Source organism: Rutilus rutilus, assembly GCF_951802725.1.
Source record: "Rutilus rutilus genome assembly, chromosome: 5".
NCBI lineage: Eukaryota > Metazoa > Chordata > Actinopteri > Cypriniformes > Leuciscidae > Rutilus > Rutilus rutilus.
The window spans coordinates 27,970,571-27,998,360 of NC_140213.1; the positions used below are offsets into that span (position 1 = coordinate 27,970,571).

The window sequence follows — 27,790 nt, forward strand, 5'->3', positions numbered from 1 at the left end:
GCAAACTCCAAGCAAGCTGGCGAAACTGCCAGGGCTTGGAGATCTCCCACCCTCTTAAGCGAGGTAATGGCTAAGAGAAATGCCATCTTAAACATCAAGTCCTTAGATGAAGCCGACTGAAGTGGTTCGAAGGGGGCCAGGGATAACCCTTCAAGAACCACCGTCAGTCTCATCCTCCATGTACCACGGAGAAAACGTATGACCAGCTGGTTCCTCCCCAGCGGCCCATCACTTAATGGTGCATGGAAAGCCGCAACGGCAGCCACGTACACCTTAAGTGTGGAAGGGGTGAGACCAGCAGAGAAACGATCTTGAAGGAATTCCAGAAGCCACTGGGCAGTTAACTGGGTCTAACTCATGTTCTCTACACCAAGTGGAAAACACATTCCACTTTAGGCCATACAATCTCCTCGTGGAAGTAGCTCTGGAGCTAAGTATGGTCTCGACCACTCCAGCTGAAAGGCCAGCATCTAGGTACTGTACCCCCTCAGGGGCCATACCCACAACTTCCACAGCTCTGGGCGAGGGTGGAATATCGTGCCTTCCGCCTGAGACAACAGATCCCTCCTCAGAGGAATCTGCCATGGCGGACCTATCAGGAGTGCTATTATGTCTGAGAACCATACTCGGGCCGGCCAAAACGGGGCTACTAGGAGTAGACTGACTCTCTCTCGACGGACCCTCTCCAGAACTGACCTCGGCCACGCTTGTACCATGGCATCCAACCCCAGTGGAGCTGGATGTGATAGGGAAAACCACAGTGGACAGTGGGACGTCTCTCAAGACGCAAACAGGTCCACTTCCATAGATCCAAACCTTTCCCATATCAACCTCACCACATCCGGGTGAAGTCTCCATTCCCCGGGCCTCAGCCCCTGTCTCGACAGGATGTCTGCTCACTAATTCTGAATCCCCGGGACATACATTGCTCTGATGGACAACAGCTTGCCCTGGGACCAGAAGAGAATCTGATGCGCCAGTTTGTATAGAGGGCGCAATCTGAGACCTCCCTGTCGATTCAGATAAGCGACCACCGACGTATTGTCTGACCGTATCAAGACATGGTAGCCTTTGATGTCTGGGAGGGAGCTCCTCAAAGCTCTGAACACAGCCAACATCTCTAGGCAATTTATATGCCAAGAGCGATGATGGTCCTGCCACAGACCCCTGGCAAAGCGGCCTTCCATGACCGCGCCCCAGCCAGTGAGGGAGGCGTCTGTCGAAACCCTTGGCACAGGAACCAAGGTCTCTTCCATATTAATAGGGAACGAAGGCATCTGCACGTGACCCTGATTGTATGGAATGGATTTCCCCTCGGGGAAAACCCCTTGGCTTTCAGCCACCACTGAAGGGGCCTCATGTGTAGAAGGCCCAAAGTTATTATGTTGGACGACGCTGCCATGAGGCCCAGCAGTCTTTGAAATGGCTTTACAGTGATGGCCTGGCCTAGCTTTATCCCGGACACCATGGCCAGGATGGACTTGATACGTGCGGGAGACATCTGTGTCGGCATCGTAACCGAATTCCATACCACGCTTTTCACGCTTTTCTTCGTGTTGAGTCTCAACCCCAGGTTCTGAATGTGGACAAGGACGACATCTCGATGCCGAAATGCCATTTCTCGAGACAGGGCCAATATGAGCCAGTCGTCGATATAATTCAGTATACGGATGCCCTGAAGCCTCAGTGGAGCCAGAGCTGCATCCATACACTTGGTGAACGTGCGGGGAGAGAGTTCTAGGCCGAACGGAAGAACCTGATATTGGTTGCTTCACCCCCGAAAGCGAACCTCAGGAATCTCCTGTGACATGGAAGGATGGAGACATGGAAATAAGCGTCTTTTAGATCTATCGTGACAAACCAGTCCTCGGATCTGATTTGATTCACAATGATGGGAATAGTGAGCATCTTGAACCTGAACCTCCTCAGAGAATGATTCAAGTGCCTAAGATCTAAAATCGGTCTTAACCCTCCATCCGTTTTTGGAACTATAAAGTACCGGCTGTAAAACCCGGACTCCCTGTATGGAGGAGGAACACGTTCTATGGCCTCTTTGATCAGCAGAGAGTGTACTTCTTGTTGTGACTGAACTGCAGTCTGTACCCTATTTTTATTATACGCAGGACCCATGCAGATATATTGGGAAGACGCTTCCACGCTTCTACAAAACCTAATAAGAGAACCAGCCTCTCGAGGCTGGCCTCGGGTATTTTTCGAGCACTGTTATCGACCACCTGAAGCTGAAGACCGGCAGGAAATAGCTGATAGACTGACTTTGTGACCATAAGCGATGCTCGTTTAAAATTTTTTGGGACGAACGACACCGACATTGTTCGCTGGAAATTGATGTGGCCCGAAGTGTCGTGGACGGCGGGAAACCGACATTGATTTCCTGAGGGTTCTGCTGCGAGAACAACCTGCAAGACAGCCCTCCGAGATCCTACCACCCTAGTTAGGACCTCTTTCCCGAAGCCCTCTTCGCCTGAAGGACGTCCCTCAGGTCGCTCTTCTGGCTAGAGGACTGCGGGTGAGAGCGTTTCCTCTGTTGCCAGGCTCCTGAGGGAGGGGCTCTAGAGGCAACACTCTCTTTCTGTTCTTGCCGATAGAGGAGCTCGTTGACGGCTGAGGCTGGCCGCTCTGGCCAGCCTTCCAGGATTTAGATTTTGAGCGGCGAGGGAGATATTGCTGAAATGCCGCAGATTGCTTCCTCGCCTCCTGAAACCAGTCGACGACAGTTGTAACTGCGTCACCGAACAGGCCAGAAGGCGAGAGCGGCGCATCCAGGAGAAAACTCTTATCTTTTTCCTTTATACCTGATAAATTCAGCCACAGATGCCTCTCCGTGGCTACCAGAGCTGACATGGAGCGGCCGATAGCACGGGCCGTCTCCTTAGTAGCCCGGAGAGACAAATCTGTGGCTTTTCGAAGTTCGGCAATATCTTCAGGTGTGGGTCCCTCGCCCTCATCTAATCCTTCAATAGGTCGGCCTGGTATGCCTGCAAGATGGCCATAGTGTGCAGACATGAACCAGCCCGACCTGCCGCCATATATGCCCTGCCCACCAATGCAGAGGTATCTCTGCATGGTTTGCTGGGCAGCGCCAGGGCTTTAAGGGATGATGCCGCTTCAGGAGAGAGGTAGCTGGCAAGAGCCTCCTCCGTCTGCGACATCTTCCCATACCCCAACTCTCTCGCGCCTACCACGTGGCTATAATCCACAGCAGAAGGATAGGAGACACGAGATGAGTGGGTTTTATCCCATGATTTTGAGATCTCTTCGTGTAAATCAGGGAAAAATGGTAAGCCCCAGCGCTGAGGTTGTGAGCGGTGCTGCAGGAAGCGCTCATCTAGCTTGCTTTTATTTTGTACTTCCTGCTAATCAAGTGGCCAGTTGATGTTGAGTCTGGCCACTGCACGCGTCACAACCTCAACGAGCTCCTCATAAGCGGGAACGTGAACTGGCGAGTCTAATTCACGTTTGTCCGCCTCGATGCTGAGTACATCCACTTCCTCGGAAGCAGACAACTCAAGCATTGGACCCTCGTCACGGGCAGAAGAAGTCGCAGCGCGGGCTTCTGCACCATGAACAGGGGTTTCAGAACCTTCAGACGAAGAATGAGAAGGTGCCGCAGCAGTCTCATTCTCGTCTGCAAGGTCCCTTTAAAATAAACCAGTATATATACATATGTATAGTGCATAACAGGAGGCCTCTTTATGTGGAGTTTGCATGTTCTCCCTGTGTCTGTGTGGGTTTCTTCCAATTTCCACCACAATACAAAAACATGCAGTATAGGTTCAGTACATGTAAATTGGAGATGCTAAATTCTCCATAGGTGTGTGTCTGAGCCCCAAGACATGTAAAGGGGAGGGCTGGGGAAAACTAAACAGCAAGAAAATGAATTGACAGTCTCTCACGTATAGAGAGAGATGGCCCATAGAATCACCAAGAGTCGGATACAACCGAAATGGTTAATAGATGAATGAATGTAAATAATTTATGAAAAGAAACAGATCATTCCAAAGGTGCATTATAAAGCATTGTGAATATGTATTCTATATACAGGCTTAATGAAAGTCTAAACATTTAAAAGGTTGACTATGGTTTTGGGTTAGGTAGTTCACTTAGTTTTATTTTAAAAACAATATCCTCACTGAGATGCTCAGAAAATGTGCGAGATTCAATCAGAAGGAATGACCTTTAAATGCTCTACCGTCAAGTGTGTGTGCGTGTGTGTGTGTGTGTGTGTGTGTGTGTGTGTGTGTGTGTGTAGGACAGAATAACCTTGCAATTCATTAATCTTTTACTTTTAAGAACAGTTTTGTGTGTGTTGTTTTTGTTTTTGTGTCACAGACTTTGACAGCAGACCATCTGTGGTACAAATCAAATTTCACAGGTGAATCTGAATCCTGGAGAGTTTGTTCCAAATATATCTATGAAACACAGATGCCACACTGTCCTACTGCTGTCAGAGTCACAAACAACATCCATAAAACACAAATTCAAACCTTCCCATGATCCAATCACATTTATGTCCCCCAGACTAAAATGTCCCTGCTTCCTCTAAAACACTGAACTCCATCAAGACATCGTCGTATCATAACTTTCAAGTTTGATGAAGTATGCATACATACTCTAATGTTTACAATGAAAAGCTTCCTTTTTATTCCACCCAGATCATTTATAGAAATCATTGATTATGATATAACAACAACTCATTAACATACACCCACCCACATTTAGATATCAACACTAGTTCATAGCGATAAGTCAATCCTAACCAACAGATTATTAGCATATTAAAATCAGAAGCCAAAACACCAGAGAGTGGGCGAACAATGGTCACAAAAAACTAAATTAAGATGTTTTGGAAAAACATTCTTAAATTCTTAAATTAAGAAAAAAAAAAAAGAAAGAAGAAAAAACCCTTTATACATATTATTTGTAGGCATATATGTAGACTACATGACAAAACTAAAACAGTTTTCAACCAAACCAAACTATTTTTCTCTTTAAAAACATGAAAGAGCCTCCAGAAAGAACAGAAACACCAGCATCACAAGATGTTTCTCAGACACTCAGTCCAACCATGATGAAAAAGCCATCTTGAGTTTTGTCAAAAAGAATTGATATACGAAGTGAGTTGGATCTCAGATCCAAACAGACCCAGCTAAAACCACATCAGAACAAAAACCATGCCACCAATCCCATAAAGAGATGGTAAAAACTGGAGCAGGAGTTACTCACCCTCCATTGCGTACTTCATATCCATGGCGAAGAGGTTCCACATGATTTCAGCACTAATTCTACCCATATTCAACTCTTGCGGGAACCTAAAATGAAATAAAAACAGACTTTGTTACAACCATACAGCAATCTGCTCAGCAATTCATTGGTCCATCAGTGTCCTGATCTTGTGGTCCGAGTCTTCAGAGATCTCAAGACCGCAAATAAATAAATAAATAAATACATACATACATACATAAATAATGTACTTTTTCTTTATTTCAGTTCTTGGATAACATGTTTTGGTCTTGATCTGAAACTCGAGAGGACTAATATTGTTTTATGTCTTGGAGTGGATGTAAAAGCGTCCTGTCCTATTTTAGATGCGTGCATTTCACATGTGAGCACATTCTGTTTATGGGCACCAATTTCACTGTGCTACCCATCACACAGGCTGTTTCCATGGCAACTGCCACCATACCATATCACTGAGTGAAGTGATCAGTTCTCTACTCTCCCCCACTGCTCAAAAGCAATCTTAGATCAATCTAGACTAGGCTCAACTCTATTTAATTGTTTAGGATGGACAGAAGGAGCTATCAGAGATGGGCACATATAGATGCAGATGAACACAGAATGATCATGAACTAGAGAAAACCTCCCTGTCCTCTCTCTTTTCCTCTCTCTCTCTCTCTAATAGTGATGAAAGGATGTGCTCCTAACTGAAGTCATTTACTACGTTTTATTTAAGCATCTATCTCTGTGGCTCTTTGCTCAGTGCTGTAAAAGATGAATTTAAGACTTTGTTCACAATGCACAAAATTCCAATTTAATTTTCAAATTTTTAGGACTGACTGTCTTTTTTTGATCCATTTGTTCAGATAATGTAGTCAGCTGCTGTAGCTATGACTTAAATTCAGCATTAAATGTCGTTTACAGCCCATTTTACGTGATTTATTGTGCAAACGTGATTTTATCTGTTGTGGGGAAGAAGGCGGAGGATGCCATTATTATTCTGATGAAAGGTTATGAAGACAAACGTAGTTTCTTACTGTATAACAGCACACAGCGATGAATAGCTCATAATAAGACAGGGAACTAGTATCAAGGAAGTAAACAGGGTCACGTTGACTTTAAGGAGTTAGCATGCTGTCAGTGTGGAAAGAGAGGATGGAAAACGTACTCAGTTACTAACGTAACCTCGGTTCTCTCTAGAAGAGGGAACGAGTACTGCGTAAGTATCTTACGCTAGGGGAAAATCCCTTTTCCACGAGATACTGAAGCCAAGAAAATTATCCTTAATTTTGTATTAATGTAAAACGCGTTGCGGCAGCAGGCAGACATAGGCAAGACGGCTCGCGTGCCTATTGGCTGCTCTGCGGCAACTGCAGCAGCCTATCGAGCGAGGCCTAGGCCTATAAATTCAGCTCGCAGGCAGCTATTTCTGTTTTTTCATCGCCGAAGCTTAACCAGAGCATGTGCATGCACGGCAAGATACGCAGTACTCGTTCCCTCTTCTAGAGAGAACCGAGGTTACGTTAGTAACCGAGTACGTTCTCTTACGAGAGGTCTCTCGTACTGCGTAAGTATCTTACGCTAGGGGACCCAATGTAAAACGCCGTGCGTGCTGGGATCAACACCAAAGACCCAGGGGCGAAGCCCAGGGTTCATATAGTGCATAATCACCAGGGGAACTCACAGGGAGTCTGGGAAGAGGGAGGGGTGGAGCCGCGCTCTTCCACATGCAACAGCGCCCTAAAGACGCAGATGTCATCATACAGCCAGGGCGGGGTGCGGCCTGAGCTGATGGGAAATCATGGGTCCTGCCATTTATACATCGATCAGCGAGCATTGCTGTAGGGCAGCGCTCAGCAGACACAGTATGCTGAACCAATAGCATCGGGACAGACAGTACTGGTGCATTTAGACCGACAACAGCCTGGCCTGTAAGGCGGGAACCTCTAGGTTATAGAACCTTATAAATGTAGACGGGGAGGCCCAGCCTGCCGCCATACATATATCTTGTAAGGCAATCCCACTCGACCAGGCCCACGATGAAGCCATGCTTCTCGTGGAGTGCGCTCTGACACCCAACGGACACTGCATGCCCTTGGAAGTGTATGCCAGCGCAATGGCGTCAACTATCCATCTGGATAGGCTTTGTTTCGACGCGGCCAGCCCCTTGGAGCGTCCGCTAAACGAAACAAAGAGCTGCTCCGTCTGTCTTAAGACAGATGAGCGAGAACATAAGCTCTTAATGCCCTGACTGGGCAAAGGAAGCTCGCGTCTCCTTCCTCGTCAGAGACCGGTAGGGCTGACAGGGAAATGACCTGCGCCCTAAACGGTGTGTTGAGGGATTTTGGAACATAGCCGTGCCTGGGTTTGAGTATAACTCTTGAGTCATTAGGCCCAAATTCCATGCACGTCGCACTCACTGAGAGCGCGTGTAAGTCCCCTATGCGCTTCACTGAAGCGAGAGCCAAAAGAAACACTGTCTTGAAAGACAGGTGTTTAAGACCGATGGTCTGTAAAGGCTCGAAAGGGTGACCTTTCATGGCCTCTAGCACCGTGGAAAGGTCCCATACGGGGACTGAGGGAGGTCTGGGAGGATTCAGTCTCTTAGCTCCTCTAAGGAAGCGGATGACTAGATCGTTCCTTCCTATTGACTGACCAGACTCTGCGTTCGAGAACGCTGCAATGGCCGCCACATAAACTTTGAGCGTGGAAGGGGTCCTGCCCTTATCCAACAGCTCTTGTAGGAAGGAGAGAACCTCCGTCATCCCACAGTCCGGGGGCGACACGCCACGAGCCGTGCACCAGCTGGAGAACACTGACCATTTTGAGGAATAGAGACGTCGCGTAGACGGAGCTCTAGCCTGCGTGATCGTGCTTAACACTCCGCTTGGGAGGTCAGCGGGTACCCGTTGATGGCCCAAACGTGAAGGGACCACAGCTCTGGGCGCGGATGCCAAATCGAGCCCTTTGCCTGAGAGAGGAGGTCCCTCCTCACTGGCACTGGCCATGGGGCAGTGCTTTCTAGCTGCATCAGAACTGGGAACCAGGGCTGGTTCTTCCAGAATGGCGCTACGAGTAGCACTGAGCATCCTTCTTCCCTGATCCGCTCTATCACCTGAGTCAGGAGAGAGACGGGAGGAAATGCATAGAGCGGGCGGCGAGGCCAAACATGAGCCAGCGCGTTTCTGCTCTTGGAGAAAAATTCTGGGCAGTGAGCGTTTTCTTGAGACGCGAACAGGTCTATCTCCGCTCTGCCGAATTTCTTCCACAGCAGCTGGACTGTCTGTGGGTGTAGAGACCACTCGCCTGTCGGAACATTGTTCCTGGACAGTCTGTCCGGTCCTACGTTCAGGAGCCCTGGCACATGCGCTGCTCTCAGTGTGGCCTGCTCTACACTCATAACACCATCGGCCGTGGCCGGGACACCAGAAAATACGCTCTTTGTGGGATTTATCTGGGTAGCCGTGAAAACGGCTTTTGTGTGCAGGCAAGCGGGCAGTGGAACCGGCTTGTTGGCTGCTAAATACACTTGAACAGTCACATTTCTTGGAACTGGACGAGCGATGAGTTTTGGTGGAAGCCCGGCCACAGCGGGACTTGAACACCGTCGTTTTCCTAGACGTGCTAGGACGACTTCGGGACCTCGGGCTTTACCGCAAGCCTGGGCCGCGGCCCACGCGGTCGCGCTTCGGGCCTGTCGGCGCTGCGAAGTGGCGGCGGTGGGCGGAGGCTGAGGCTGAGAGCTCTGGGCAGACGGTCTTGCACGGCCTGCTGCAGAACTGGAGCGCTTCGGTAGGAAGTGCTTCATAGCCTGTGACGCTTTCTGCACCTCTGCAAACCTCTCCGCTAAATCCTTAACGGAAGTTCCGAAAAGGCCAGCGGGAGACAGCGGAGCGTCGAGGAACGCGGCGCGCTCAGACTCAGACATTTCGGAAAGCGTCAACCACAGGTGTCTCTCAGCTACGGTGAGAGAGGCCATGTTCCGTCCTATGGCCTGTGCAGCAGACTTAGTAGCGCGGAGAGCGAGGTCCGTAGCACTTCTTAAGTCTGGCACGCAAATTGCATCTGGTCCTCTCTCGTCCAGCTTTCGGAGGAGATCGGCCTGGAAAATTTGCAACGTGGCCATAGTGTGCAGCGCTGACGCAGCCTGCCCAGCGGCGGAGAAAGCGCGACCGAGCAGGCTTGACGTAGTGCGGCAAGCTTTAGAAGGTAGCGCCAGCTTAGCGCGCCGTCCAGCAGAGGGCGGGCATAAGTGGTTGGCTATCGCTTCTTCGACCGGCGGCAGCGAATGGTAGCCTCTGTTTTTAGCATCATCAACAGCGGAGAATGCTAGCGAAACAGAAGAGCGCATTCTAGCAGAATGGGGGGCGTTCCAAGACTTAGCGACTTCTTCATGAAGCTCAGGAAGAAAAGGCGCTGGTCTGGAAGCAGGCGAAGCGCGCTCCCCAGGGAGAAAATATCCGTCCAGCTGGTTGTGAGCAGGCTGCTCAGGCGTAGTCCACTCGAGGCCGAGGCTCGCCGCGGCCTGTGCGAGTATACGCATCAGCTCTGACTCGATGCTGGCTCTCTTGCCTGACGATGCGCGAGCAGATGGAGCGAGATCAGCAGAGCTCGCCCAATCCTCACTGCCCGATGCCAGGAGAGAGCAGGAATCATCTTCCCCCGACGCGGCTCTTTCATCAGTGTCAACAACGGAAGCGGCGGCAGACGGCGGCCGCTGTCCGTCAGGAAGAGACGCTGACGAGACCGGTGAAGCTGGCGGGCGAACCAGCGAGCTTGGGCGGGTGGGGGAAGGTTCCGGGACCCGCTGAGCGCGGCGCTTTTTACTGCGCGGCACTACAGCGGGCGGGGGTGCAGTCTCGGCGAAGAGTGCCAGGCGAGTCCTCAGAGTCGCCATGGGCAACAGCTCGCAATGAGGGCAGCCGACGTTAGCGAGCGCTAGAGAGCTGCATGATCCTCACCAAGGCAGGAAGCGCAGATAACATGGCGGTCCCCGTCACTGAGTGTGGCTCTACACGAGCCGCAAGATGGCATCTTGAAAAAGACGCAGCTCTTTTAGACAGTGTGGCCAGCGACTTCAGAGGCGATTCGTCCCGCTGCAGAGGCTTCTTCAGACGGCGCGGCTTCTCTCGGGATCCAGCGATGCGAGTGCTTCGCTGAAGAGATGAAAAATCAGAAATAGCTGCCTGCGAGCTGAATTTATAGGCCTAGGCCACGCCCGTTTCGGCGGGAGGCCTCGCTCGATAGGCTGCTGCAGTTGCCGCAGAGCAGCCAATAGGCACGCGAGCCGTCTTGCCTATGTCTGCATGCTGCCGCAACGCGTTTTACATTAATACAAAATTAAGGATAATTTTCTTGGCTTCAGTATCTCGTGGAAAAGGGATTTTCCCCTAGCGTAAGATACTTACGCAGTACGAGAGACCTCTCGTAAGAGAATCAGAAATTTCACCTCTGCTCATGACCATCACAAATTCTCTCTGTTCTGAACTCATGAGGTTTAGTTCACTACCATTCAAAAGTGTGGTCAGGACTTTTTATTTCTTTTTTTTTTTAAAGAAATAAATACTTTTATTTACCTTACCTTATTCACAAAGGATGCATTCAATTGATCAAAGGTGACATTAAGGGCCTTTATAATGTTACACAATATTTATTTTTCAAATAAAACCTGTTCTTTTGAACTTTCTATTAATCCAAAAATCCTGAAAAAAATGTATCACTATTTCCACAAAAATATAAAGCAGCACAACTGCTTTCAAAATTGATAATAATCAGAAATTTTTCTTGAGAGAACGATTTCTGAAGGATCATGTGACATTCAAGACTGGAGTAATGATGCTACAGTAGAAACATTTTTATAATGTAAAAATATTTTATAATGTTACTGTTTTTACTGTATTTTTTATCAAATAAATGCAGCCCTTGATGACATCTTTCAAAAAAATAAATAAAAAAAATAACCAACCTCAAACTTTTGAACAATAGTGTCAGCTTTAGAGGCTTTACTGTAATTTACATATTCATGCATACGCACATCATTATAATTACATTGGGAAAGAGTGAATTCAGATGCAGCTTGATATTTCAAACGTGTTGCATTTTTAATAAAGAAAACCTGAAATCCAATCCATTTCCAAAAACCTGATTTAGTTGGAGTTCAAGCTAAATATAAATGTGGTTTAGATTGGACTTAAAAAAAAAATAATTTCATGTGTTCTGTTTGGACTACAGCAAACTAATAAATCAGTTTTTGCTGTCTGTTGAAACAAAGCAGCGCTGTATTGATATTTCTTCAACACTCCTGTTCACTGCTTGCTCAGAGCTTGTTCTAAACCTCTAACCTTCTGTATTATACTTCTGCAAATAACTTATTCAACATTATTCATCTAGAATAAGTGTCAATGTAACTTCTGATTTTGGATTTTGTAAACCTTATATCTTAAGAAATGCAAGATAAAAGTTTGAAAATCTCACACTGACTTGATAGAATTTTCATCAATCAAAATATGATGTCATTGTAACATTTGCATACTGAAATGTGATTGGTTTGTTGTTGCAACATAATGTTGCAATATGTGTTGATTCTTGCATGCAGCAAAGTTACTCTGATGCTGAATTTCATCCTAAATATTAAAGATACCTAAAACACTGCTCTGCCCTATATAAAGACAAATCACAGGAACAACATTTTTGTCAAAACTAAGTTTGATTCTTGCTTCACAGACTGTGATTCGTCCCTTGGCTTGGCTCAACTGTTCTCAGATTCAGAGAAAACAAAGAGTGAATACTGACATTAAATCAATTAAATTCAATCGAAACACTCAAAGTAATTTTTTCTCAGATTTTAGTGTTACTGTGTTTTGCCTTTATAAAGCAGTGTGAATCCTATCAGTTTTCATTTTCATTGTGTTAAAGGGTTAGTTCACCCAAAAATGAAAATTATCCCGTTATTTAATCACCATCAAGCCTTCCTGTATATGACTATCTTCTTTTAGCCAAACACAATCTGAGTTAGCCTACATTAAAACTAGATGTACCGCATCGCGGTACAAAATATGACCGCCGCTCAGGCCTGCACTGGCTTTCCACAAAAATAAATGACGTGGAGTAATTTGTCTGTATTGCGTGTTTATGTATATACCTAAAAAAAGTAATAGTATGTGCATGTCTGTCTGTGTGTGTGTGTGTGTGTGTGTGTGTGTGTGTGTGTGTGTGTGTGTTTGTGTATGTGTGTGCCTGTGTGTGTGTGTGTGTGTATCTGTGCGTGTATGTATGTGTGCGTACATGTGTGCGCGTGTGTGTTTGTGTGTGTGTGTCTGTGCATGTGGATTTGTATGTGTGTGTATGGGTGTGTGTCTGTGCGTGTGGATGTCAGTGTGTGTGCATGCTTGCGTTTGTTTGTATTCCTGCATGTGTGTGTGTGACAGTATCATCCTAAACCAGCAACCCTTCGCTCAACAGCACCATCTACAGGCCGATGAGTGTACAGTCACTAAATGTGCACATAAATGAATTTATTTTATACCCCCCCATGGATGAAATTCTACAAAACTTAGCAGAGGATACCCCCAGAGGATGTCAAGTTAATCATACACATGAAATATGGTGCAGTTCTGAACATCTCCACTGAAGATAGGGGCGATTAAAGCAGAATAATATTGCATTTTCATTTTTTATGGGAGGGGCGCAAATCACAAATGAGTGATTATGGGCTAGGTTGATGTGGGCCCTTAAGAGCAACATACCATAAAAATTTCTTCATCCTCGGTGCCATGGTTCAGGTAGTTAGAAAAACTGCATTTTTTTGGGTTTGGGGGGGCCCAGCGCGGGGGGGGGGGGGGTGGCCCCCGGGGACCAAACGAAATTTTTCCGTAGAAGTCTAGTGGGGCTACATGCCCACCAAATTTCATGTTCCCCGGTGTTTCAGTGTCCCTGGTATCGTTGACGAAAAATTTACGGGGGCCCCAGCGCAGGGGGGGGAAGTGGCCCCCGGGGACCAAACGAAATTTTTCCGTAAAAGTCTAGTAGACCAACATACCATAAAAATTTCTTCATCCTCGGTGCCACGGTTCAGGTAGTTATTTAGGAAAAACTGCATTTTTTTAGGTTTGGGGGGACCCAGCGCGGGGGGGGGGGGGGGGGGGGGGGGGGGGGTTGGCCCCCGGGGACCAAACGAAATTTTTCCGTAGAAGTGTAGTGGGGCTACATGCCCACCAAATTTCATGTTCCCCGGTGCTTCGGTGTCCCTGGTATCGTTGACGAAAAATTTACGGGGGCCCCAGCGTGGGGGGGGAAGTGGCCCCCGGGGACCAAACGAAATTTTTCCGTAAAAGTCTAGTAGACCAACATACCATAAAAATGTCTTCATCCTCGGTGCCACGGTTCAGGTAGTTATTTAGGAAAAACTGCATTTTTTTGTTTTGGGGGGGCCCAGCGCGGGGGGGGAGTGGCCCCCGGGGACCAAACGAAATTTTTCCGTAGAAGTCTAGTGGGGCTACATGCCCACCAAATTTCATGTTCCCCGGTGCTTCGGTGTCCCTGGTATCGTTGACGAAAAATTTACGGGGGCCCCAGCGCGGGGGGGGAAGTGGCCTCCGGGGACCAAACGAAATTTTTCCGTAAAAGTCTAGTAGACCAACATACCATAAAAATTTCTTCATCCTCGGTGCCACGGTTCAGGTAGTTATTTAGGAAAAACTGCATTTTTTTGGGTTTGGGGGGGCCCAGCGCGGGGGGGGGGGGGGGGGGGAGTGGCCCCCGGGGACCAAGCGAAATTTTTCCGTAGAAGTGTAGTGGGGCTACATGCCCACCAAATTTCATGTTCCCCGGTGCTTCGGTGTCCCTGGTATCGTTGACGAAAAATTTACGGGGGCCCCAGCGTGGGGGGGGAAGTGGCCCCCGGGGACCAAACGAAATTTTTCCGTAAAAGTCTAGTAGACCAACATACCATAAAAATGTCTTCATCCTCGGTGCCACGGTTCAGGTAGTTATTTAGGAAAAACTGCATTTTTTTGTTTTGGGGGGGCCCAGCGCGGGGGGGGAGTGGCCCCCGGGGACCAAACGAAATTTTTCCGTAGAAGTCTAGTGGGGCTACATGCCCACCAAATTTCATGTTCCCCGGTGCTTCGGTGTCCCTGGTATCGTTGACGAAAAATTTACGGGGGCCCCAGCGCGGGGGGGGAAGTGGCCTCCGGGGACCAAACGAAATTTTTCCGTAAAAGTCTAGTAGACCAACATACCATAAAAATTTCTTCATCCTCGGTGCCACGGTTCAGGTAGTTATTTAGGAAAAACTGAATTTTTTTGGGTTTGGGGGGGCCCAGCGCGGGGGGGGGGGAGTGGCCCCCGGGGACCAAACGAAATTTTTCCGTAGAAGTGTAGTGGGGCTACATGCCCACCAAATTTCATGTTCCCCGGTGCTTCGGTGTCCCTGGTATCGTTGACGAAAAATTTACGGGGGCCCCAGCGCAGGGGGGGGAAGTGGCCCCCGGGGACCAAACGAAATTTTTCCGTAAAAGTCTAGTAGACCAACATACCATAAAAATTTCTTCATCCTCGGTGCCACGGTTCAGGTAGTTATTTAGGAAAAACTGCATTTTTTGGGTTTGGGGGGGCCCAGCGCGGGGGGGGGGGGGGGGGGGAGTGGCCCCCGGGGACCAAGCGAAACTTTTCCGTAGAAGTGTAGTGGGGCTACATGCCCACCAAATTTCATGTTCCCCGGTGCTTCGGTGTCCCTGGTATCGTTGACGAAAAATTTACGGGGGCCCCAGCGTGGGGGGGGAAGTGGCCCCCGGGGACCAAACGAAATTTTTCCGTAAAAGTCTAGTAGACCAACATACCATAAAAATGTCTTCATCCTCGGTGCCACGGTTCAGGTAGTTATTTAGAAAAAACTGCATTTTTTTGTTTTGGGGGGGCCCAGCGAGGGGGGGGAGTGGCCCCCGGGGACCAAACGAAATTTTTCCGTAGAAGTCTAGTGGGGCTACACGCCCACCAAATTTCATGTTCCCCGGTGCTTCGGTGTCCCTGGTATCGTTGACGAAAAATTTACGGGGGCCCCAGCGCGGGGGGGGAAGTGGCCTCCGGGGACCAAACGAAATTTTTCCGTAAAAGTCTAGTAGACCAACATACCATAAAAATTTCTTCATCCTCGGTGCCACGGTTCAGGTAGTTATTTAGGAAAAACTGAATTTTTTTGGGTTTGGGGGGGCCCAGCGCGGGGGGGGAGTGGCCCCCGGGGACCAAATGAAATTTTTCCGTAGAAGTCTAGTGGGGCTACATGCCCACCAAATTTCATGTTCCCCGGTGCTTCGGTGTCCCTGGTATCGTTGACGAAAAATTTACGGGGGCCCCAGCGCGGGGGGGGAAGTGGCCCCCGGGGACCAAACGAAATTTTTCCGTAAAAGTCTAGTAGACCAACATACCACAAAAATTTCTTCATCCTCGGTGCCACGGTTCAGGTAGTTATTTAGGAAAAACTGCATTTTTTGGGGTTTGGGGGGGCCCAGCGCGGGGGGGGAGTGGCCCCCGGGGACCAAACGAAATTTTTCCTTAGAAGTCTAGTGGGGCTACATGCCCACCAAATTTCATGTTCCCCGGTGTTTCGGTGTCCCTGGTATCGTTGCCGAAAAATTTACGGGGGCCCCAGCGCGGGGGGGGAAGTGGCCCCCGCGGACCAAACGAAATTTTTCCATAAAAGTCTAGTAGACCAACATACCATAAAAATTTCTTCATCCTCGGTGCCACGGTTCAGGTAGTTATTTAGGAAAAACTGCATTTTTGGGGGTTTGGGGGGGCCCAGCGCGGGGGGGGAGTGGCCCCCAGGGACCAAACGAAATTTTTCCTTAGAAGTCTAGTGGGGCTACATGCCCACCAAATTTCATGTTCCCCGGTGTTTCGGTGTCCCTGGTATCGTTGACGAAAAATTTAAGGGGGCCCCAGCGCGGGGGGGGAAGTGGCCCCCGGGGACCAAACGAAATTTTTCCGTAAAAGTCTAGTAGACCAACATACCATAAAAATTTCTTCATCCTCGGTGCCACGGTTCAGGTAGTTATTTAGGAAAAACTGCATTTTTTGGGGTTTGGGGGGGCCCAGCGCGGGGGGGGAGTGGCCCCCGGGGACCAAACGAAATTTTTCCTTAGAAGTCTAGTGGGGCTACATGCCCACCAAATTTCATGTTCCCCGGTGTTTCGGTGTCCCTGGTATCGTTGACGAAAAATTTAAGGGGGCCCCAGCGCGGGGGGGGAAGTGGCCCCCGGGGACCAAACGAAATTTTTCCGTAAAAGTCTAGTAGACCAACATACCATAAAAATGTCTTCATCCTCGGTGCCACGGTTCAGGTAGTTATTTAGGAAAAACTGCATTTTGGGGGGTTTGGGGGGGCCCAGCGCGGGGGGGGAGTGGCCCCCAGGGACCAAACGAAATTTTTCCTTAGAAGTCTAGTGGGGCTACATGCCCACCAAATTTCATGTTCCCCGGTGCTTCGGTGTCCCTGGTATCGTTGACGAAAAATTCAGTAAGGTGACGAAAAAAAAAAAAAAAAAAAACTTTGACAATCCCTATATGACCTCTTTCGCTAGCTACGCTAGCGGCGGTCATAATAATATCCTGAATGGTTCCAAAAAATCCAAATCCATCCATCATAAAAGTAATCCATATGGCACCAGGGGGTTAATAAAGGCATTCTGAAGCGAAGCGATGCGCATTTGTAAGAAAAATATCCATATTCATAACTTTATAGATTATTATCAATGGCTTCCAGTAACGGCCGTACGCCGAGCACTTTTTTGGGCTTCAAAAACGCAGGCGCTACTCAGTCCCATTATAAAGCTTGAAAGAGCCAGGATATTTTTTTATATAATTTCAGTTGTGTTTGGCTGAAAGAAGAAAGTCATATACATCAAGGATGGATTGAGGGTGAGCAAATTATGGGATCATTTTCATTTTTGGGTGAACTAACCCTTTAAGTTTTCTGAACAGGAAGAAACACACACACGCACACGCACACACACACACACACACACACACACACACACACACACACACACACACACACACACACACACACACACACACTCCTACACATAAATACACACTGCAGTCGCTCTAGTTGTGCAGAGATCATTAGAGTCCAAACACAGTATGTGCTATTTTTCTTCAATCCACATGGATCGAGAGACAAGACCAGAACTAATGACACTATAAGTCCAGTAACATCTTCCTTACACACACAGACTTCTGCAAAAGGTGTGATAAAAGATAAGAGAGAGTTGAATAAACAGAAACGTTTGAAGCAAAAGAAAAACAAATTGAGGGATAGATGATTCTTCTCTGGGTTTGTCCAGGATGTTGAATTATTCAAGTCTCCTGCCTGTGAATTTCTGAACAGAATCTACGTCTGTCACATACACACACACACCACATATTGGGTTTCATTGCAATGTGCTTATGAAATACTGCAATCTATGAACATGTTCAGAAAATCCCGAAATCATTTGTCCTAATACAGAGGGAAACTTGTATTGCTAAGACGTTGCTCTTTCATATCTCAGTCGATTCTCCAAATGAATTTGTTATGTTTAATTGAAGTATCAACTTGTCTCAGATGTTTGTTCTAAAATTAAAGTGTCCCTATTATGCTATTGTAAAAGTTCCTAATTTTGTTTTGGATGTCTTCACTGTCATGGTTCTGTTATGTTTGGACTGTCGACACAAACACGGGTATTTTTAAAACCCCAGCTTTTTCTATGCGGTTTGGCCGTTCGTCCACACGCAAACGCAGTATCCGGTCACTAAAACCGAACTTTTTAGAAAATTCCTGCCAGGGTGAAGATTATTAGAAACTCCGGTTGCAGTGTTGTCGTGTAGACGGTGAAACCAGAGATTTTGGCTTGTGACGTCGGTAACCAAACTGATCAACTAATCAACTGATGGACCCCATTGACTTCCATAGTATTTTTTTTTCCTACTATGGAAGTCAATAGGGGTACATCAACTGTCTGGTTACCACATTCTTCAAAATATCTTCCTTTGTGTTCAGCAGAAGAAAGAAATTCATACAGGTTTGAAACAACTTGAGGGTGAGTAAATGATGACAGAAATTTCATTTTTAAGTAAACTATTTCTTTAATCGATCCGATTGGGCTCAATCCGAATGAAACTTCGATTGGATTGGAAGGGGTGGTTTATTCCTTTTCTAATCCTATTGAGAGAACATGTAAACACTTGATCGGATTGAAAAAACAAAACGGGAAAGGACTGAACATGTGCAATGACGTAGAAATGGCGTAACGACGTTTGGCGCGTGGAACAAGCTGCAGTTGTTGTTAAATATAATGTCATTAATGACTGTTGTGTTATTCTAGAATTCCCCAACCACTCATTGTCTGTGAAGTGGAGCAGAACTACGTCCCATCAGTCCTCACTTCATACTCTCATCCACAGACGCTTTGTTTTGGGAGCGGGAATGAGGCGTTTTTTATGTTTATTTCGTTGTGTTGTGGCTTATTTCAGTTGTGTTGTACAAAACGCTATATATTCCTGCAGTATAAGCATGCCTAAAAAATCTATTCTGATTAGAAGCTTGTGACATAAAAACGCACACATCAACCCGATCGTTTTATTTAAGTGTTCATGTAAACACTATGGTCGGATTTATCAATCGCCATGAATTCATTCCGATTGAGACAGAAGTTGTGCATGTAAAGATAACCACTGTAAGATCAGCAAGAGTGTACAGATTTAAAACTAATATGGTCAGATCATTTGACATTTGAAGAAATTAATGAATGGTTTAGGTCATACTGTTTGCAAAGGTGTCTTGGAAATTCTGAGCACAGATTGAGATATTGCTGAGCTCTTTATTGAAATTATCTTTATTAATTTCATTGATGTCTAGGAGAAACAACTGATATATAAAATATATTGTTTTCTTTCTTGTTTGGGAAAAACACAGCAAAATATGATACATTCAGATGGCTTCACAATGTGTGTACTGTGATATACGCACTGGTTAATGATGGGTGTGTAGGCCATTCTGTCCTCATCTATAACAGACACCATCAGTGTGATCAGTTTGGGCCAGAAGTCCAGGTTCTTGATGGACGGACCCTGTTCCTCACGCGGCAGATCCTGCTTCTTAGCCTGGAAAGACAGAGAAACAGAAGTTTATTACAGATAATGACACAATTTCTCCTTCTTCCACGTGTTTAAAGTTTGAATAATTTAGTCCGGTTAACTGATGTACTGAATCTGAGTACTCGGCACTCTGGTTAAGTGCTTTTGCTTCATAAGACTTTTTATTAGGTGGTGCGAGCACACACACACACAAACACACACACAGAGAGAGAGAGAGAGAGAGAGAGAGACTGGACTCTGGTCTCTGATTAAAATAATTTATACTCAACACATTCGTATTTAGTGTTTCCTGCCCTTTAAGCTCATTAATGTCTTCATTAATTATGCAATTCCTGAGTTGCAACAACGATTCCAGCCAAACCATTTCCTATAGCTACACTCAAACAGTCAATGTTTGAAATCTAGGACAACAGCATTTTCTAACATGTGTCGAAATACATGCAATAGTAGACTAGTCCAGTACAATAGATTACTGTCTGTTTGGACTGGTAACCAATCATCAAATTCTCTAACTCAATGGTTCTTACCAGGGGGCCTCGAGATGGCTTAACATTATTTAAAATAAGACACAACAAGCTTCAAAATAAACTAAAACGACTGAAAATCTAAATATTTATATTTATTTATTTATTTATTTTTGGCATGCTCTAAAATATTTTATTAGGTAGAAATTGTAAGAAAAAATATTATTTTATCCTTAATCCTTATACCGTAAATCACAAACGACTTGAAAAGTAAATGTAAATTCATTGGTTAATAAGAGTGGAATCTATGAAAAACATTTAAAATATATATTTTTATTTTTATTAATTTTAATAAAATATTAATATTTAATATTAATTAGTTACTTATTTTAATCCCCAAAAAAGTTTTGGAAATAAAACTGTGTCATTAATGTAGATGTCCCAGAGGAAACCTATTAGCCTATTAATCAAAATGACATAGAAGCCAAGTGGAACAGGATGTTCTCTTACGAGAGGTCTCTCGTACTGCGTAAGTATCTTAGGCTAGGGGAAAATCCCTTTTCCGCAAGATATTGAAGCCAAAAATTATCCTTAATTTTGTAATAATGTAAAACGCGTTGCGGCAGCATGCAGACATAGGCAAGACAGCTCGCGTGCCTATTGGCTGACCTGCGGCAACTGCAGCAGCCTATCGAGAGAGGCCTCTCGTGACGTCAGATCCAATGAGTCACTGCGTCACGTCCTGCCGAAACAGGCGTGGCTCAGGCCTATAAATACGGCTCGACAGGCTGATACAGGGGCGGACTGGCCGTCCCGGTGCGCCGCTGGCCAATGTGGGCCGGCCCACCCGGTACACAAATAAATATATATATATATATATATATATATATATATATATATATATATATACAGGGTGCGATTTGCCGGGGGGGGATGCGTGGGATTTCCCCCTTTCTGGTCAATGTATCCCTGCCTCTGCTTAATTATTTTTATCCCCCCCTCAAAGTGATCAGTGCTACTACACTAGTGGCGAGGCGGATCACAAAACTTATCACGGATCCGTGGTTTGATTAAAGTCCATTTTATTTTAAAATACGCTACTTTGACTGGCTCCGCAGCCTCTCTGTAATCACCACTCTGCAGACTTGCTCAATGTCCCGTAATAGCCTATCAACACTTGCGAGACGGTTGCAGGTCTTTTTTTACGCCGCATATTCAGCATATTACTAAAGCGGGAATAAACATCACAATCTGATTATCTGTTTCTATGATGACAAGCAGAGTTAGTGTCCCAGTCACACCACTGAGAATGGCCGAAGTTACACATACAGTGTTTTACTCAATTGAGGCTAAACGCAAAGGTTTTTTGATTACTCACTCACTCTTGAGTGTCTGGCGCGAGTGATTTCAATGTTAAGTCAATTTAAAGACGCGTTTACGCGCGTCTAGAGGTCCTGCGGCGCGAAGGCGTTTCGTGCGGCGCGGTAGACGCGAAGCCCGAATGAGGCGAATTGACTTTGTCGGCCCGGCCCGACACATTAACTGTAATTATGAGCCCGAGCCCGATTTAAACCCGACCATTTTTTAATACGTGGGCCGTTATAACCAGGGGTAGCGCCAGGGAAGTTGAGATGAAGCAAAGATGAAGTTGACGATCGCCATCTCCGTAGTGAATGCGCATATATGGAGAAACGCATGGGTTAGCCTACATCAGAGTGTTGCCTATTTCTTTTCGTTTTGAATTGTTTCGTTTAAAGACATTTCAAGCTTTCTTTAGATATATTTCTTAATATTCTCTGTGAGGCATACACTTAGTTTCGGTTAATTTATGATGAGATGTGCTCCAGTTAACGTGCAATGCAAGTGACCGGGGCGTGCCGGCGCATGATTATAGCTTATGTCTGCTATATTTGCTTCTTATTTATTACATTTACATTTACATTTATTCATTTAGCTGACGCTTTTATCCAAAGCGACTTACAATTGCTATATATGTCAGAGGTCGCACGCCTCTGGAGCAACTAGGGGTTAAGTGTCTTGCTCAGGGACACATTGGTGTCTCACAGTGGATTCGAACCCGGGTCTCTCACACCAAAGGCATGTGTCTTATCCATTGCGCCAAGTTCACGGATAATTGTGCATGCATTTATTAATTATTATCTTAGTGAATAATGCAACAAGGACAAATCATGTAAACTGCCTTGTTTGTTTATTCAGAATGAAATGGATCGCAAATGGATCCGAAAAAAAAAAAAAAAAAAAAAAAAACGTGAACAATGATGAACACAGAAAATGAACAAGAATGAACTTTGGATGGCCTAGGAGGAGTAGGCCTAGTAGGCTACAACTCTAATTTAATTCAACAAGGTTTTAGAATATTGAATATTTTTTAAACAAAATAAATATTTTTAAAGTTTATTATCCCGGGCCCGGTGTGATGCGTGCGAGTGGAGGAGACGCTGAGCATGACATGTTCATGACGTGTTGCATTTTGTAACACAAGTGCTGGATCAAGGGCCGGCCCGGGTCGGGTCAAGTTTGGGCTCGGGCAGAGAATCTAAGCTCTGATTTATCTGATCCTGTCCATTAGCTTTGATCCATGTACGGCTTTTCAGAATGTCACCAAGTACAAATATTTATGTAATGTGCCAATGTGTTATGATGTGGGATCTGGTGGGCTGCTGTGGGCCAGAAAGTCCAGGGCCACTTTTTGGTCCCAGTTCGCCCCTGGGCTGATAGAATCTGATTTTTCATCTCTTCAGCGAAGCTCACGCATCGCTGGATCCGGAGAGAAAAAAGCCGCGCCGTCTGAAAAAGCCTTTAAGCGGGACGAGCCACTGCACCTGAAACCGCTGGCGGCGCCGCCTTCAGTCGCCGTTCCTGCTGCGCTATCCGGCGTTATATATCCTTTTCTCTGCTACTGTGTTTTGTGTGTGTGTTCACCGCCGCAACACACACTCTCATTGCACTAAAAGAGCCGGGCGTCTTTTTCAAGATGCCCCTTTCCTGTGGCTCGTGTCGAGCCCCACTCAGCGACGGGGATCGCCACGTGATCTGCGTTTCCTGCCTGGGTGAGGATCACGCAGCTCTTGCGCTCGTTGACGGCGGCTGCCCTCACTGCAAGCTATTGCCTATGGTGACTATATTGCCTATGGCTGAGGACTCGCCTGGCATCCTTCTCTGAGACTGCACCTCCGCCCGCTGCGGTACCGCGCCGTAAAAAGCGCCGTGCTCAACGGGTCCCGGAACCTCCCCCAACCTGCAAAAGCTTGCCGGTTCGCCCGCCTGCTTCACCCGCTTCGCTAGAGTCTCTTCCTGATGGACAGCAGCCGCCGTCTACCGCCGCCTCCGTCATGGATATCGACGAAGAAGCCGCGTCTGTGGGGGATGATACCTGCTCTATCCTGGCGTCGGGCAGTGAGGATTGGGCGAGCTCTGCGGATCTCGCGCCCTCTGCTCACGAGCCGTCTGGAAAAAGAGCCAGCATCGAAGCAGAGCTGATGCGTCTACTCGCACAGGCCGCGGTGAGCCTCGGCCTAGAGTGGTCAATGCCTGAGCAGCCTGCGCACAACTGGCTGGATGGATTTTTCCTTCAAGGGGACCGCGCTTCGCCGACTTTTCTTCCTGAGCTTCATGAAGAAGTCGCTAAGTCATGGAACGCTCCCCTCTCAGCCAAAATGCGTTCCTCTGTCTCGCTGGCATTCTCCGCGGTTGACGGTTACCATTCTCTTCCGCCGGTGGAAGAAGCCATAGCGGCTCATCTTTGCCCGCCCTCTGCTGGACGGCGCGCTAAGTTGGCACTACCTTCCAAAGCTTGCCGCACGACGTCAACAATGCTCAGCAGCGCTTACACCGCTGCTGGACAGGCTGCATCGGCATTGCACACGATGGCCACCTTGCAAATCTTCCAGGCCGATCTCCTCCGAAACCTGGATGAGAATGGACCGGAAGCGATTTGCGTGCCGGACTTAAGGAGCGCCACGGACCTCGCTCTCCGCGCCACTAAGTCCGCTGCACAGGCCATAGGACGGAGACGGTCTCACCGTAGCTGAGAGACATTTGTGGTTGACGCTCTCGGAGATGTCTGATTCAGAGCGCTCTGCGTTCCTCGATGCTCCCCCCTCTTCTGCCGGCCTCTTCGGATCTTCCGTCAATGATTTTGTGGAAAGATTCGCTGAAGTGCAGAAAGCGTCACAGGCCATGAAGCACTTCCTGCCGAAGCGCTCCAGCTCCACAGCAGGCCGTGCAAAACAGCCGTCTGCTCGAAGCTCACAGCCACAGCCTCCGCCCACCGCCGCCACTTCGCAGCGCCGACAGGCCCGGGACTCGAGACCACGCTCTCGCTCTGCTAACCGCCGGCCCCCTCCGCGTGGGCCCCGGCCTAGGATTGCGGTAAAGCCAGAGGCCTCAAAGTCGTCCTAGCACGTCTAGGGAAACGACGGTATTCAGGTCTCGCTGCGGCCAGACTTCCACCAAAACTTCTCAATCATTCAGTTCCAGACAATGCGACTGTTCCAGTGTATTTTGCAGTAAACAAGCTGGAACCACAGCCCGCTTGCCTGCACACAAACGCCGTTTTTACGGCGACCCAGATAAATCCCATAAAGAGTGTATTTTCTGGTATTCCGGCCACGGCCGAGGGTGTTATGATTGTAGTAAAAATGCCAGCTCAGTGCTCATTCCTACACATAGACACAGCCCGCCACAAGCCAGGGCTCGCACACATGAAATCGACTCATGTCGATTGTGCATTAAACGTAGTAAATGTGCCCACGACCCAGAGCCTACAAACACTACATTCTGCATGTCTCACGGTTTGTGTAAAAACGAAACCAACGCACATTCAGTCTGCCCAGGCAGACGGTGTATTCAGTGCAGTAAATGTGCCCGCTGTCCCGCGCCCACATTCACTCACAGACATGACAAGCCCCAAGGGGCTCGCCCCGCCCTCTCCCTCTCGGCGAACCGCCATAGAAGAGTCGAGCGCGGGCAGACTGCCCGCTGTGATCAGCGCGCCCCCTGCCTCGAATGTCGCAAGCACGGCGTTTATGTTACAGCACACCAAAGCTCTTCGGTCGCCACGCGACCAGAGCTCACATCTCATTCAACCCCTAGCCATTCGTGCAGATGCATGGGCAGAGCTTCCCGGGGTTTCAGAGTGGGTGCTGAACATTATAAAGAGAGGCTATCCGCTACAGTTCAGCCGGCGCCCCCGCCGTTGTGCGGCGCACGTCGAAACTACGGTGAAGAAAGAGGTAGCACACCTACTTTGAGCCGAAATTACGAAACTGTTGAGCAAAGGGGCCATAGAGCCTTTATCTCAAGCTCAGAGCGAAGGGGGGCTGTACAGCAGATATTTTCTGGTACCGAAAAAAGACGGGGGTCTCAGACCCATACTAGATCTAAGACAGCTGAACAAAGCGCTTGCAAAACGCCGGTTCAGAATGCTCACAACCAGAAAAATCCTCATGCAAATTCACCAAGGGGACTGGTTTATGTCAATAGATCTGAAGGACGCGTATTTCCAGATACAAATAGCGTCACGTCACAGGCGATTTTTGAGATTCGCCTTCGAGGGCCAGGCATATCAGTACACAGTCCTGCCGTTCGGTTTGTCCCTGGCACCACGCACATTTACGATGTGCATGGACGCGGCGCTCGCACCCCTGAAACTCCGGGGCATGCGAGTGTTGAACTACTTGGACGACTGGCTGATTCTAGCTCAATCACACTCAGAGCTCATAGAGCACAGGACCATTTTACTCGAACACCTCGAGAATCTGGGTCTCAGAGTCAATTGGGCGAAGAGTTCACTGTCTCCCAGTCAGAGAATATCTTTTCTGGGCACAGAACTGGACTCGCTGTCTATGACAGCGCAACTATCGCCACAGCGCGCACTGAATATTCAGCGCATGACGGAATCCTTCCGCTGCGGCACTATTGTCCCGCTCAGAAAATTTCAGAGAATGCTGGGTCTCATGGCCTTAGCATCGTCAGTACTCCAGCTGGGTCTGCTTCGCATGCGCCCACTGCAGTTCTGGCTAAAAGCGCGAGTACCGCGACGAGCGTGGACCTCCGGTCTGTTTCGTCTCAAGGTCGATCAGAAATGCGTCTCAGCTCTGAATCCTTGGAGAGCAACCGACTGGTACCAATCAGGTGTAAGCCTGGGGACTTCCTCGAGTGTGAAGGTGGTGTCTATGGACGCCTCCACCTCGGGATGGGGAGCGCTGCTCGAGGGCAGACCATTCTTCGGCCAGTGGTCAGAACGGGAGAAGCTTCTGCATATAAACTGCCTGGAAATGTTGGCGGTAGACAACGTGCTGACGCGTTTTTGTCCCCAGATAAGAGGACACCACGTCTTGGTCCGCTCGGACAACATGTCAGTGGTGGCTTATATAAATCGCCAGGGAGGTATCAGGTCCCGAAACCTTTACAGGCTGACGGAACGCCTCCTGGTATGGGCTAAGCACAATTTGCGCTCGCTAAGAGCAGCGCACGTGCCAGGCCTTCTGAATATAGGACCAGACAGACTGTCCAGGGACAATGTTCCGACAGGAGAATGGTCTCTACACCCACAGACAGTCCAACTGCTGTGGAAGAAGTTCGGCAGAGCGAAGGTAGACCTGTTTGCGTCTCAAGAAAACGCTCACTGTCCAGAGTTTTTTTCCAAGAGCAGGGATGCGCTGGCCCATGTCTGGCCCCGCTGCCCGCTCTATGCTTTCCCCCCGTCACGCTCCTGCCTCAGGTATTAGAGCGAATCAGGGAAAATTGATGCTCAGTGCTACTCGTGGCTCCGCTCTGGAAGAACCAGGCCTGGTTCCCAGTTCTGATGCAGCTGACAAGCACTGCCCCATGGCCAATACCAGTGAGGAGGGACCTCCTCTCTCAGGCCAAGGGCTCGATTTGGCATCCTCGCCCAGAGCTATGGTCCCTACATGTGTGGGCTATCAACGGGTACCCGCTAACCTCCCGGTGGGAGTGTTAAACACGATCACGCAGGCTAGGGCCCCGTCTACCAGACGGCTCTATTCCTCAAAATGGTCGGTGTTCTCTAGCTGGTGCACAGCTCGTGGCATATCACCCCCAGACTGTGGGGTGACGGAGGTTCTCTCCTTCCTACAAGAGCTGCTGGATAAGGGCAGGACCCCATACACGCTCAAGGTTTATGTGGCGGCCATAGCAGCGTTTACTAAACCGGCACTCGGCCAGTCACTTGGAAGGAACGATTTAGTCATCCGCTTCCTTAAGGGAGCTAAGAGGCTGAATCCTCCTAGACCTCCTTCAGTCCCCGTGTGGGACCTTTCTATGGTTTTGGAAGCCATGAAAGGTGCCCCATTCGAGCCAATCCAAATGATAGATATTAAACACTTGTCTTTCAAGACAGTGTTTCTTCTGGCTCTCGCTTCAGTGAAGCGCATAGGGGACTTACAAGCGCTCTCAGTGAGCGCGACGTGTATGGAATTTGGGCCAAATGACTCGAAAGTCATACTCAAACCAAGGCACGGGTACGTTCCAAAATCCCTCAACACACCGTTTAGGGTACAGGTGATTTCCCTGTCGGCCCTGCCGGTCTCTAATGAGGAGAAGGACGCGAGCTTCCTTTGCCCGGTCAGGGCATTAAGGGCTTATGTGTCTCGCTCGACTGTCTTCAGACAGATGGAGCAGCTCTTTGTTTTGTTCAGCGGACGTTCTAAGGGACTAGCTGCATCGAAACAGAGTCTATCCAGATAGATAGTTGATGCTATAGCGCTGGCTTACACTTCTAAGGGCCTGCAGTGCCCGTTAGGTGTCAGAGCGCACTCCACAAGAGGCATGGCCTCGTCGTGGGCCTGGTCCAGTGGGATTGCCTTGCAAGATATATGTATGGCAGCAGGCTGGGCCTCCCCATCTACATTTATAAGGTTTTATAACCTAGAGGTTCCCGCCTTACAGGCTAAGCTGCTGTCGGTCTA

General features: G+C 48.0%; 1 protein-coding gene across 1 annotated transcript in view; it reads right to left on the reverse strand.

The window, feature by feature from the left end:
- Positions 1 to 27,790, reverse strand: part of unc13c (unc-13 homolog C (C. elegans)) — a 404,470-nt gene that overhangs the window by 266,475 nt on the left and 110,205 nt on the right. Inside the window, exons 17-18 of the mRNA XM_084408974.1 lie at positions 19,247 to 19,380; positions 5,245 to 5,330 (exon numbers count right to left, since the gene is read on the reverse strand). Coding sequence (XP_084265100.1) covers positions 5,245 to 5,330; positions 19,247 to 19,380 — 220 coding nt within the window. The remainder of the gene's footprint in view (positions 1 to 5,244; positions 5,331 to 19,246; positions 19,381 to 27,790) is intronic.